The 15,118-nt window shown below is 38.7% G+C and overlaps 2 protein-coding genes across 3 annotated transcripts in view; one reads left to right on the top strand and one right to left on the bottom strand.

The window, feature by feature from the left end:
* LOC307021219 (uncharacterized protein) overlaps nt 1-15,118 on the bottom strand; it is a 616,546-nt gene that overhangs the window by 188,609 nt on the left and 412,819 nt on the right. The window lies entirely within an intron of this gene.
* LOC307021236 (uncharacterized protein) overlaps nt 7,740-15,118 on the top strand; it is a 146,535-nt gene continuing 139,156 nt past the window's right edge. Inside the window, exons 1-2 of one of the 2 annotated variants that reach the window (XM_079653178.1) lie at nt 7,740-7,856; nt 12,871-13,030. In XM_079653178.1, the coding sequence (XP_079509304.1) occupies nt 12,973-13,030 (58 nt within the window). In that variant the 5' untranslated portion in view covers nt 7,740-7,856; nt 12,871-12,972. Of the gene's footprint in view, nt 7,857-12,655; nt 13,031-15,118 lie in introns of those variants that run through there. The other variant, XM_079653177.1, reaches the window with a different exon arrangement.

Raw genomic sequence — 15,118 nt, 5'->3', positions numbered from 1 at the left:
TGGCCTTACAGTACCTACGGCCATGACTATCCAGCATCATACTGGCTAGCATGTGTGCATGGATGTGTTCTTTTACACATAAATACACAGTATATCCGTATATATAATTGATTTAGGTGAAAAAGGCAGATTTAATCAGATTAGTCAGTCTCTTAGCTAATGACATTAATATTCAAAAGCGTTTAGATAAAATTACCTACATCTGTTTGGTTATCAATGTATTGTATGTGAACAGTATTTGTATTTATGTATACAGTGCATATTTTATGTATTTTGTCTATTCCACTCTTCTTTATTTTTTAAACCCTCTGCCTTTGTACCTGTGCATAGTCAAGCTGCATGTTTTTCAAATAGAGAAACTTCCCTTTTTTAAGGACAACATTCGTGGTTGTTTGGCCCCATAATCTACCATAAAGCCAAAGTCCACTTCGGAAAATGGCTCAATCTTGTTCTTTCGGTGAGACGGACTTAGGAAATGCCATCAGAAAATTGCATTTCCCAATGACATTAGGCGCCCAGTTGACCATCCAATTCCATGTGTTTCTGTTGAGATGTTAAGATCTGATATTGTTTGGGTCAGAAAACATGCTTTTTTTCTCTAAGTGAAACAATTACATTTCCTTTATGGTCTCTGAGAGCACTTAGCTTAAGAGAATACACTTTTAAATCAAAAAGTTTTCAATCATCTCAAATCATATTTGGGAGAAATCTGCCCCAGAGTGTAGTGTCACATGCAATGCTATCGAGCATGTGACAGACTCATGCTGAGACGGCCGATGCTGGGAAAGGTTATTGTGTATGTCTGTGTGTGCATTGGCTGCAACATGTTGTGTGTCTGCAGTACAATGTGATGTAGTCACCTACACAACACGGGGTTACAGATATAACTGAGGAGAGGCCTGGATCATAGAGAAAAAACATAAATGATGAGAAGTTATGCATAAAAACATGTTTTACAGAAAGAGAAAGGAGATCTATTGAGACTTAAACATATTAATACAAGGATTCTTGACCCATATTTAAAATGTAAGTGTGTAAAGAAAGGATTGAACACAGGGACTCATGGCGGTTCTAGATCAATTTCACTGGGGGGGCTGTGATGAGGCCAGTTATTTCATGAGAGGGGCACATTTAATTCAGGACAAATGGATAAAGGATAAAGAGTGTTAAGATGATTTTGCTTGGATACCTCTATTGTGCGGCAGTATACAGAATTAGAGGGATTATTTTTATAGTAACAGTGTTAAAACGTTATATAAAAAAAGTAACATATAAAGAGTGCTAGTCAGCGAGGGGGACGCTAGCCAGCTGAAATCAAACACCTCTCTGTAACTACCTGTTGGTTTACCATCCTGCTCTATTTTACGACAGCTAATTAAGCCAGTTTTATAAGCAGGTTTACTTAACTCTGTCAGGCAAGGATAAATTACCATTTTGCACTTCTCACTTAATCATTTTAATTACCACAGGCAATTTATCAGGCTGTCTTCAGGGTGTGAATAATTGCAAAGATTATTAAATGAGAGTACAAACTGTATATATCAGAATATATACAGTTTGTGTGTGTATATATATATATATATATATATATATATATATTTATATTGAGGATACTGAAGGAAAGGCAGTATGGGATTGTACTACCTACTGTACTAGTTTTACACCCCATCATATTAAAGTCAATCGGTAAGATACGGTACTTTACAGCCGCTCCGTGTATCCTCCCTTACAGAGATCAGTAGATATGAAGCACGCTGTTGTGCAGGTTTACACATCTTAATGCTTGTGTGCATAAGGAGTGTGTTTGGGGGGGGCTGGCCCTTTGCTGACTTTGTCCTGACATTCATTCCCACACTATATTAGCGGCAGAGGGGGATGCAACGGACGCCCCCTCCTCACGGATCAAAGAGGGGTGTGCCACGCTGCTGTGGGCTTACTTGAGAGACTACCAACATGAAAATACCACATCCCAGTCCACAGTGGGGGGCCGGTCTGTAATTGTGTCTTGTCAGACCTCCAAAGTCCCTCTCACAGCTTCGTTCCTGACATTTTCCTCCAATGAATGTATTTTTCATTCTTTGGTATTTTGGCGACACTGCCATTGCGACCAAATTTAGCTCTTTTTCTCCCACCATGTGTACTGCGAGCCAATGATAAAAGTGTGAGGAGAATGTATGAAGAGAGAATGTTCAAATCAAGAAAAGGTCACATCAAGCATCAGATGAACGGGCAATTTCACAAGTGATGTATCAGTAATGATTCATCTGCTTATATATGTGCAATGTCCAACATTTAGCAAGAACAGAAACTGTCCCTGAGACCTGTAGCTGTCAATATGGAAAATAAAATCCATATGATCAACCCATAATCAAAAATGCATTACACATAAAGCTGTTTGTGTGAGTCACTACTGTTCCCAAGTTGCATTGATTTTACACTATTATGTAAAAAAAATTCCCAAAACAAAGTTCTGAGCTTTATTTACTACGGTTTCTGAGATTGTTTTGAAGAGGTAAAGAACACAGGCAAATAAAAATAGGTTTCACTGTTTTTGAATGTAATCTTCTGACAAATCTAAAGTGGTCCAGCTGCTCTTGCAGTAATAAGTAGTGTACCTTTCTTACTGTCCTAATGTGCACAATGTAGTGACTGCTTTTTTGTCTTTTGTTTTCTTAGTTATGTTCTCTGTATTTTATATGTTTGTGTTATGTGTAACGTTGCTGCCTTCTTGGCCAGGTCAGCATTGTAAATGAGATTTTATCTCAATGCTTTTTTATCTGGTTAAATAAAAAAAATAAAAAAAATAATAATGCTGGGGCGTTGTTCAGTTTTCCTTGAAAAAACTATTAGTATAGTAGTATAACAAAGAAACCTGAATATCATTTCAATTAACACCATGCCAGTTACTAACTAATGCAGTCTTTGGGATGGGACAGAAGTGTAGCTTACCTGGTAACTGGCAGCAGGGGCGATTGTAGACAAATTATACTTGGGGGCCATGCTGGGGCTAGTTATTTAATAAGAGGGTAGCTTTTCATCATTGGTATTATCAAAGACTGTTGTGTCCCGTCAAAAGTGCTGAGTTCAGTCATGTTTCGTCATTTTTTGTCTTGTCTCCCACTTCCTGTTTTATTCTGGTACTCACCTTTTGTGTTTAATTCCAGGGCTGAAGTCGAATAGTCCATTTAGCTTAGGAACCTTCCTAACCGAGTGAAATGACCCGGAAGTACCTCAGTGGCAGCCATGATAAGTGCCGTTCGAATTCTCCAGTCTACATGATAAATATGAACGTTAGTTTTTACTGAAATTATCAAATAAAGTCAACATTTCACTGAGCTGTGTGGGGTTTGTTCAACTTTTTAAATATGTTTGAATGGTGATATACACAGTGATAGGTGTTAAGGACTAACGTTTATAATAAATACATTTGTATTGATTTTAAGATATTTAATACAATCATACGTATTGGGATCATTTGTATTAACGTGGACTGGAGGGAGAGGGTGAAGAGCATAAGTTTCACTTTCATTTTTTATTTCAATTACAACTTTGGTCATGAAGAATATGTTTCTCTGTTGTCCACGTTCATAAAGCATAAAGCAACAGCATCAGAGCACGGTGCAGAGTCTCTATGAGTCCCTCGTTCTTATTAAACATCCACGTTGTAGTCCGTTGGATAGAAAACTGTAGTTTTTCCCACAGCAGCAGATGCACAAAATGACGTCCGCTGGCGCATCATAAACACGTCGGATAGTGAAAGTGCAGTCGGATTCTCTAAAGTACCGCAATCTCTTCTCCTAAATCCTTTTGAATTCTCCTATCCACTATCCCTTAACCCTGTGACGTTTCACTCAGAGGTCAAGGAATAGACGATAGGGTTAGAATTTAGGAGCTGATTTTTGGATTATCCGACCGCAGCCCGGGTCCCTTCACTCCCTATCCTTGTGTGTGTCTCCCGCTCTCATCAGCGTCAGCCCTGCCCCTGAATGTTTCCACCTGTGCCAGTTACCTTTTGGTTAAATTTCCCAGCCTTCCCTTGCCTTGTGTCAGTTCGTCTTGTCCTGTCTCCATGTCAATAGTCTACGTACCAGCAATTACTTATCTTGTCTCAAGCCTGATTCATGCTCCTGATTTACTTTGTAAGATTTAAGTTCCTCACTTAGTGGGCGATTTTCTTTTGTGCCTTTTTGAGCCTCGTTTTTTTGTAATCCTATTTTGAAATAAAGTATTTTACTCATACTTTACCTCTGTCTCCCGGGTCGTGCATTTGAGTCCTTTACCTTGTGTTTCCAAGTTTGTGACAGAACGAACTGACCACAATAGATTCAGCCGACCCAAAGACACTTCACGCCGCTCTGTCAGCCCATGGCGTCAGGATTTTTCAGCTGGGCTTAATCAGCCAAGGAGTTAAAGAGCTTGTAGGACGCCAGGCCGAGCTCCAGGATTACGTCTCTACACAGATACAACAGTTATCTACGCAGATGCATCAACTCATCGCTCACCTACAGACTGCTCCTCCGATGACGTCATCCACTGCTGGCGGCTTTCCTGTCGAGAATCCTGCTGACGCCGTCAATCCGATCCAGGCTGTTTCTTCCTCATTACGGCTGGCTCTTCCGGAGAGATTCTCCGGAGACTCCATGAACTGCAGAGCCTTCCTTGTACAGCGCGATCTGCATATCCAACACAACCCAGGGGCTTTTTCATCAGACCATGCTTAAGTGGCGTTTATCGTGTCCCATTTAACGGGAAGAGCTGCAGCCTGGGCTACAGCAGAATGGTCCAGAGAATAGCTTTGCTATTCATTAGCCGACTTCATAGACACTATGAGTCGCATATTTGACCACTCGTTCGTGACAAAGACTGTTCTTTAGGGGTTGGGCCATAGGGGGTTACAAGCTCAGTGTTACAGTGGGACTGTCCAGCTCTTCTGAGCCACCTCTCGCAATCAGAGGCTGAGCGGTTTAGGCCTGTCGCGATAATCGATAAATTGACTTATCGTACGATAAATAAAAATGGACTCGATAACTTTTCTGAGCTCGATAAATTGCCGTTTACATAAAGATGTGACCAGCATTTTAGCCTGGAGCGCTGTGGCTGCCAGGCGCGCTGTGAGGGGCGGGGCTGACACACAGCCAGGTCAGGACACTCCGCATGCACGTGCAGCAGCGTAGCAGCCAAATTAATAATATAGCGACAAGTGGGAGACAACGTGTGACTTACTCGCGGGGAATTTAAAGTGAAATGGAATTGGTTACAAAACTTAACTACACATCTCGATTCTCCGGTGTGGCAGTATTTTGGATTCAAACCAAATCAACGAGGCGAACCTACGGACTTGAATGAGCCGGGCGGTGTGTCGCATTGGTTTAAAAAAGGTAGCGACAAAAGTAGGCAATACCACGCATTTTAAACCACCTAAAACACAACCACCCCATTCCGTTTTTCCAGCTGGGAGCAAACAAGGCAGCTGGAGATGGAGAGGCCCCGCCCGACAATGCAAACATGTTGGTGTTCCTTGCTCGAAAACTTAGAAAAACAGATTTGGATATGGCTATATACATATATTTGTTGAGGCATCTGGGTCTTTGACAGTGGACTGTACACTTGACTGTTGTTTTAAGGAGGTTTTTTTTGCTTGTGAGATAATGTGTGCTCATATTTATTTATTTATTTATTTATATATATATATATATGAGAGAGAGAGCTCTGTTTTCCAGCCTGACTATTTAATGTATTGTTTTGATTGTGTGATTTAATTAATTTATTATAATTTAATTAATTTGTTTTATTTATTATATATAATTTATATATTTTAATATTATTTCACATTTCATTTGCAATGTTGAATGTTCAATAAAAAGTTATGTTTGAAAGGATGTACTTGAATTATTATTATATATTATCATTATGTCTTAAAACGGTGCCGACAATATTATCGTTTATCGCAATAATTTCCTGAAAAATGTATCGTCCAACAAAATTAATTATCGTGACAGGCCTAGAGCTGTTGCCACTTTGGTTGGTAGCTAATGAACAGCTAATATCAATAGAACTGGCATCAAAATAATGGCTGTAAGTTCACATAAACTGTCATTGAGACTGACAAAAGTCCACATTTATGTAAAAGGTCTAATGCAAAACATCTCTTTTATGGCACACAATGGGAGTCAATTGACCAGAAGTAGGCTCTGCTATGAGGGTGTAATAGCAATTATGTCACACTTGCGCTATATTGGCTAGCGCTCCAACACATTGTACATGATAGGCTTAGGGGCGGGACATCTCTTAGCGGTTGACCAATTACAACAGAGCCGTCCAGCTAACCAATCAGAGCAGACTGGGCTCAGAGGGTGAAAAGAGGTGCTGCAGCACAGGCAGGATGAGAAAAATAAAGAGCTTTTTGAACCTTAAAGCATGGAGATATGTCACAGTAGAGGGACCACATACTACTATAAACCAGAAAATCGGCCGAATAAGTCCTCTTTAATGTTGCAGTTTAATGTATGTAATGGCAAGAGAGTGGCAAACGTGGCAGAAGGGGATAACTTTACTATGGGCTTTGAAATAAATCAGCTGTAAGGCCCTGAAAATTCAAGCAGTTCTAAATACATTCATTGTCATATCTTTCATCTTTTTTACTCAACAAAAATGACAGTAACTAATAATACAGACAAACTGTATTAACTTGATAAGTTAAGCACAAACACCCTCTGTAGTTAATATTATACTGTTCAGTACCTCTGACTTACTGTAGTGCTCCTTGAAATGTGCCCGTGCTAACATGCTGTATGTTACTGAGAGGACTAAAGATTAGCATATGACATGACAGATTACATTAAGTCATGTCTGCGCTGTACTTTATGACATTAGCCTCTTAGCCTAGGCATACAGATGCATGCAAATGCTCCTCCAAACCCTCTTATTTAAATCTTCTGCATGACATGGCACCTTTGATATGATTATTAGTCATCTCAGCGACTCGACTTCACCCTCATCAGATAGGAGATGTCAGCCAAGGTGAGAAATGATGGCCACTTTGAACATGAACCTTGACAAGCGTCGGTGAAACACTGAAAAGCGACTGACTGAAAATGTTATTTGACAAAGAATGTCTTGGGAGGTTTGTCTTACTCTGACTGGGATTGCCATGCAGAACTTAATAAAAAAAACGTTTCACAAAGTCTCACCGTAGCCTCGACATAACAGGAGAAAGTTCTTAAGAATGTGGTTGTTCTTTTCATGCTGTCCAACTCGTTAGTAACAGAAGTCAGTCTGTCTCAGTCAGAGCGGCTGCAGATGGCTGTCCAATCTGCCCCGTGTATAGAGTGAATCATCACAATCACACATAATCTGCTGTTTAATACAGGCCATTTGCTTCAATTTTTTAAAATGATACACTAAAAAAATGGAGGTATATATTTTTGCATACAGTGATCCTCACAGTATCCTACTCGTTGGGGAGGTAGGGATTGGATATCCTTCTCTCCAATTATTCCCAGTGTCATCAGAAAAGCCTGCAACACCACTCGAGTGTCTTGTCTGTGCTCTGTGGTCTTTAATCTTAATTATGAAGCTATCATTACAGCATGAACCCTGGGCTGCCAACAGTGGAGCCCTGGGCTCATCTGCTGTGAATCAATCAAACTAAGTTCTGCACTGGAGGACTTTTTCTCTTTTTTTCAGTCAGGTCATTTTGATTCTCCCTTATCTCATTTTCATAATTATGCTTGTCCTTTCTCTAATGGACTGAAAAAGCTCTATCTCCCGAAACTCTATTCTACATGGTCAAGTCTGAATATTTCAACAGTGTTGCAACCTTGAACGTCTGACCTTTGGTTGCAAGCGGATCTTCAGTGAGTAATCCAAGAGATCAGAATGTGTTCCCTGCCGTGCTTGTTAATGGAGCCTTGTTAATAGCATGGGATGAGACAAGAACAAAATAACTTCAGTGGTTTATTGTTTATGAGAAGGTGTTAGATATGGAGTTATGTGTCTGTGAAACGCCTTCGTTCACACTCAAATTGTCAGCTTCTGCTGTAAATCAAGGCAGTTAAATTGGATGACAGAGAGAAAGTTGGCAGCAGCCAATGACAAATTCTCCCTATCAAACGCAGCTGACATCTTAAAGCTGTGATCAAGTGGAATGATCAAAAGCATTCAGTACTCCACTGAGAGTACAGTGTGTGTGTGTGTGTGTGTGTGTGTGTGTGTGTGTGTGTGTGTGTGTTTGAGTGTGTGTGTGTCTGTGTGTGTGTGTGTGTGTGTGTGTGTGTGTGTGTGTGTGTGTGTGTGTGTGTGTGTGTGTGTGTGTGTGTGTGTGTGTGTGTGTGTGTGTGTGTGTGTGTGTGTGTGTGTATATGTGTATATGTGTATATATATGTGTGTGTGTGTGTGTGTGTGTGTGTGTGTGTGTGTGTGTGTGTGTGTGTGTGTGTGTGTGTGTGTGTGTTTCCTTTTTATTGATCTTGATGAATACAGCACTGAATGCACAGGAGATGACTCATCAGGTGTTAAAATAAACTAAACTAAAGTTATGTCTGGTGGAAACCAGTCTTATCATTGGGAACAGGTAAGGCTAACTATCTTGTACTTCACAAGAAAAAGTTAGTTAGCCTGGTTTGCTAGCTCTCTCTTTTCAAGCAGAGTAATTTGAGTTAAGACAGTCTGGGCGTTTGCTAATGCTATGCTGAACTATGATGCAGCGCAAAAACAGTGTGCAGAATTATGGATGTATTTATTTATTAGTTTATTTAACATGGAAAGTGTGATAGACATATCTGTAGTTAGCCGATAAGCTATTTTTCATGGCTATACTTAAGCCCCTGTTTCACAAATAGCTTTTCTTTCTGCTTGGAAGCTAAGCAGACTAAGACTAAGCTAACAGTCACTTTTTTTTTTTCGAGTGGAAGCAAGTTAGCCTACTTTGCCAGCTTCCACATTCCTTTTGTTTTTACAAAACAGCAGGAGGCGTTCTTGTTCAGGAAAAGTAGCATTCATCAGCAGTTGATAACCAATGCTATATTAGCTTCTTGATGTCAAAAAGCTGCCAACATAAATCTCCATAAGGCCTGACTGGATATCAACAAAACATTCTGAAAAGGGTTTTCAGCCTATTTTCTTTTAAAACATTTGTAGCTGCATTTCATATTTCCTTTTACAAAAAGTTAAGGAAATGTTAATGCTGCCATGGTTAAAATGAAGAGGTTTATTGTATGCATTGTTCTTATCTGTAGCATTAATTATTCTGTAGACCAGTAGGCAAGTCGTAATTTAAAAGAGATACATTATCCGTGAACTTATGAATCTTCAGTCCCCAGTGTAGAAACTCAAATGAAATCCTACACAAAGACAAGCTGTGAGTCACATCATTCATCATTATAGGCGATGAAACAGATCAAAGAGTAGATGAGTGGAGCTTTTCAGCTTTCGACAAGCCCTTCAGGTATATACGGTATTGCTTTCCACTGTCCGTGCCACCTAGTTAAAGCACAAAGGGAAAATATCCTGACAGTGAGCATATGACAGAGAAGATTATGTTGAGTTCAGAGGTCAAATTTATTTAATGCACAAAACCCTCAAAAATACCTTTTATTGCCGTCTGTGAGAAAGCTAAAGCCTAATTTTAATGCGATTGAACGAAGGTCCTCATTGGTTTTAAAATATGCAAAGAAGAACATGCTAACATTAACCACTGCCTACATTATTTATCCTCCTGAAAAGTGTTTTATCAGCACTAGGCCTGCTTTACTTTACTTTTGAATATTCAAATTGGAGCGGAACTAAAATATCTACCGTGCAAAAAAAAAGCTCTTTTACATTTGATTTTCAAATTAAGCTCGCAATCTCATGTTTGGTTAAAAAAGGTTTGGAGCTGCATTTTTTAAGGAAATTCCAAAGGTCTAACTACCCACAATAACCATTATTTTTTTCTAAGTGACTAAAATACAGGTTTTCACTGAAGCTCAAGCTAATTTCAGTGACAAAAGAAATACATACACATAGGTTCATTTTGAGCATCATGGTATAGAAAAAAAGAAATAATACGGTTATACTGAAATATATTGCAGAGATGATGCAAAGTTTGTATTTAGGGATTTTAATTCCACTTTAAGCAATGATAAAATCGTCTTCAAAACATTTGTGAATTGAAATGTATCTTCCCAAAGGTCCTAAAGGAAATGTGTTCACAGTCACATAACACCATAAGGTCATAAACTAACAGATTTATCTCTCACCAGTTACTTTTCGCCCATTTTTCACTCCTTAGTGGTGGATTCCTTCCCTGATGTGGACTTTATTTAGATGGCAGAGGTTTTAGAGGAGAGGGAAAAGCTTTTACTGTGGTTTACATTGGCCATGTATCATTGGATTTACCAAAAAGTGGAGGTCTGTTCCTCTGCTTTTTAGCACTTTATCTCACCCCGCTCTTTATTCCCTAACACCCATCACAAATTTGGTCTGGTATGTGACTGCTAATTTATCCTTTCAATGTATGATATCCTGTCATCTCCTCATTCGTCCCTGAGTGTTTCTAATCAGAGATAATCCCAGTCAAATCCTTTGATTGTGTGTTTGGACCTGATCCATCTCTAAAGAAGCAATTTAATGGGCTTCATGGCACTTGGTGTTCAGTCATTTATCTAGTGGATTGGATGTGAATGCTTGTTTTAATAAGTGCTCTTCATGAATAGTAGGAGACGTGCCATTTAATTACGCAGAGTGTAGACCTATCCCATAGCAACAACTTCTCCAAGGTTGTATTATTTGAAGCTGAGTGCTTTGTTTGAGAAGGTATGTAGCTCTTCACATTCTGCCTCTGTATAAAGTCAAAACTGTTTGATCATTTCAAAACAACAGCCCCTGTATAACACATATACACAATAACACATTTGCACATTATTAGTATGTATATCATTTATTTCTAAAAGACTCAAGCTGCATGTCCCTGCAGAAAGTCAGCTCCTCACCAGATTCATGTGGAAGAAATGAAATAAAGAAACAGCATAGCTCTCGGGTTGCAGGGTAAAAGCAGCTAGGCCTAGCTTAATAATACAAATATATCTTTATATCTATATATGCTTGTCTTGTTACATAACTGTTGGTTTGGAGGCTTATTCCAGGAAAACATACTTAGGTTAGATTCATTATTTATAATTGTTATATTTAAACAACATATTTCCCTTTTATTTTTGTTTTTAGACAGTACAAATGACAGCAGGGGAAGCTTACACAGTTACATTATATACATTAATTCCTGTCTTTCATGGATATTAATAGGATAGAGAACATGATCATCACATTTCAAATAGTGTCTTTCCCTTAACATCAATGTATTGACTACACAATACCTGTAATATGAGCTTAACAATATCTAGTTTAGTACAATCTAAATAAATAAATACAAATACAGTGAACTAAAATAAATAAGAGAGAAGCAAAATTGAAATAATAAAAATACGTTGAAAAACTAAAGCTTTTGTATTACCTATATTAATGATGACACTTTTTCATCAAACGTATCTGTTTTCAGCTGTGGCCTCGCTGTGATTTTCTCCCTGAAATACATTTGTTGACCCTGTCCCTCCACTGTGTTGTGCTGGGGGGCTGCAGCTTCAACCAGGAAACATGATGGAGAAAAAAAGAAGATTACATGTGGGATGTGATGTAGTTTTGGCTTTTACATTTTGGAAGTGATATTATTTTTTTCTATTTATTAAGCCTCCATGAACTGAGAGTAGTGATGAGTATCGTTAGGATTTTATAAATACCGCTACCGGTAGGCCTACTGCTTATCGGTATCGGTATTTTTCTATATTCTTATCGATACGTTTCAATAATTTGGTGCTCAAAATTATAGACATGAATACAAGATGTGAAGATTAAACAGTAATTGTATTGTAATTTTCTTGCAGAAATAACTGTATAACTTATACATTAGCTTCTCAGAAGCAGACACAAATAAATAAAATAACTTAAAGGAGCCTGGCTCGCCCTATCATGCTTTTTGGGGTTTTCCCTCAGACAGAGGACGAAAAGAGGCATTTTTTTAAACATTTGTAAATCATTTACATCTTCATCCAGACATTTCAAACTGACAACCTAGCTCCTAGAACCTAGCGGTTCTTGGTACCCATCCCTAACTGAGAGTATACATTACTGTCTTGTTTTTCCCTCTAAATATTTGTTTTTAAATGATTAAGGAGATTTTTGTGTGATACAGTATGTACTACATTTTGTTTGCCGTTCATGCAATTTTAGGACTATTTAGGTTCTTAACAAAGATCATTGATTCTTTAAGCTTTAAATAAATGTTGACCTATATATAGTGAAAAGCCCACTAAGCCATGAACATGTGCTTAGGTGACACAAAGATGTCATAACTGTCATTTTGGAACTTTCCATTCTGCAGTTACTATGCAGAAAGATTTGTGGGGGAAATTCCAAGATGTGTGTGTCATTTCCCAGCAGTGAGAGTGCACCATGGTTTGTTGCAACACACTGGGGTGTTTTTAAGAAAGCATGCTCTACATGCTCCTCCTCCATTATGACATCTTGTAAAGCTTGCACTTCTCTACCTAAACAAAACAATGCATGTAGCTTTGTGATGATTTACAAACATCTCATTCTCACTCTTGAAACATATGGTTAGACAGTCAGGAAAGGAAATGCTCTCAGTTCACCAGAAACCTTTCTCTGTTTTTCCATTCAGCTTCCTGTCCTGGAATGCTCCTGGGTGCAGCTGTGATTGGCTGCCTGTTTTTATAACTTCCTCAAAAACAAAAACAGAGAGCAAGGGCAAAAACAAGAGCGTTCAGTGCTGGAGTAGTTTTGACAAGTTGATTTGACACTTTGTTTTTCTCTCGTTAGACACATAGAGGAATGTTAACAGGAAGTGGAATAAACTGTCGGTATCTGGAAGTACTCAGAAGTCAGTGGAAGAGATCTCTCAACCCCAACCAGAAGTGAAGTATGGGCAGTGAGTACCAAACACTGTCCTCAGCAGAGTCATGCAGGAGTTTATCCAGCGGTATGTATACCATCCCATCATGCATTTCATGACAAACACACGTCTTTAACATCGAGTGATGCTGCTGGCCTGATGATGTATTGCAGTTTTCTGGAAGTCTTAAATCTATGAAGTGATGACATTAGAAAAGCAGAAACCATCTGTTTTACATGCAAACACTCAAATGTGAATACAATGAAGATGATCCAATAGTATTGGTTGCTCAGTTAATTAATATGCAAATATGCCACAATTAATTAGTAGCTATCCTGAATATCTTAATTGCATTTTCTAAATTAGTAAACCATTTACATAATAGACTGCACACAAGAAAATGGATGAAAGGAAGTTGTGTGGCTTAATAAATAAATGCACAATTCAAAATATTATAGTTATAAGTGGTGTGAAAAACAAGTTCCATGACAGTAAAATATTCAATCCAAAAAGTTAGATGTTTATCAACTAACATTTTTCTAATAAAATACAAGGGGGTTAAGACACTTTTATATTTTAGACATTAAAACAAAAATGAATATGTAACTGTAATGTGACAAACGTATTCTTTTTAAGGGCACATTTTTTCAGTTGACAAAATCTAATTACGTACCTTGAAGATGATTATTTGTATCCATTTTCTTTTCAATGTGCTGCATTGAATATTGCACGACCAGTCAGTGAATGGATTTATCAATCGAGATCAATTTAACTTTTGGGAAATTAAATTATTGTATGACTTTTAACATACAGTATGAGCGCTTACTGTTATTCTGTACTGTCCCCATGTCTTGGAAAATGTAATGTAACAATGTGGACACATCGCTTAAACAGTGAAGGACAGTCATCGCTCATTTTCAACATAGTTGAATAACACACACCTTCCATGAATGCAGCTTGTGGAGATGAAGGAATCTGTATATTATTTGATATGATAAGGGCGGAAATGTTCAGTTTTTATTAGAAGGCACATCAAATAATGCAGAGACCATTCGCTCTTTTTTGTCCAATAAGGAATGATTCTATGCTTAATAAATACAGTACCAGCCATACTTACCCAAAGACTTAAATTGAAAATGACCGAGAAAACATGAAGTAAATCCACCCTGGATATATTATCCCTCCTTTTTTTCCCTTTATTAATTTTATATCAGTTAAAATGTTAAAATATGTTCAGTGGATGCATTTATTCTTTAATCTGGATCTTATTATTGTTCAAATAAACAAACAGAAAAACAGAATTGTTATTCTGATTGCTTAGTAAAACAGTAATAACTGCTTCCATCTAGAGGTGCTGTAAGCCTGCGCCTGGAAGTGGTGAAGGCCTTGGTGTTAACTTACCAGCCCCCAACCCCCACTCTACCCACCCCCCACTGCAGCCAGATGGCTGTCACACAGGCGGTTCCTTGCCCAGACCATGCTGATTTCCCATCATTCTTCTGTTAATGAGGTCGTTAGCAATGCAAAGGACAATTAAATCACCTCAATCTGGCATTTGTTTACTGTATAGTGCACTGTACACTGTTTGAAACTCTTTTTATAAAACTGAATCAGATTACAGCTCACTTTGGTTTCCTTTCTTGTGATGAATGTCTGTGAGAGTGCAGCAGGTAATTAAAACGTCACTGACAGACGCCCACCGCTAAAGCCACTTTCAGACAGTCACGTAGTGTAAACACACTCCTGACAGAGTTCATGTTGGTACATTCTGCTCTGTGATAGTGGGAGATCTGCGGCAGCTGACACACTGAGGTTCAGTACATCAGCCTGCTGCTGCTGCACAGGAACCTTGGTTAGTTAAAACGTGCGTTGAGGGGGGGGGGGGACGACGACTTCAGCCAGTTAGTGGAGCACTCACCTTTATGTGAAACGCTGCTGAACACTGACACTGCTGACAGTTAATTATGGATGTCACAGATCACGCAGACGTGTCTGCTCAGCTACGAACTGGCACGTCGCGTTGTTTACATCTCTGTTGTATTGTTGTTTTCATGTTATTTACCGAGAGGCAGTGCATCTGTGACTTAGCTCCAGAAGTGCCTCGGGGCTTGCCATAATGATCGTAAAAGCAGTACAGATTCGGGGAATGAAATTTAAAAAAGGACTTGTGTGGAT

Source organism: Notothenia rossii (genome assembly GCF_949606895.1).
Source record: "Notothenia rossii genome assembly, chromosome: 1".
NCBI lineage: Eukaryota > Metazoa > Chordata > Actinopteri > Perciformes > Nototheniidae > Notothenia > Notothenia rossii.
Note: the sequence above shows the minus strand (reverse complement) of the source record. Positions and strands in the feature narration are given on the sequence as shown.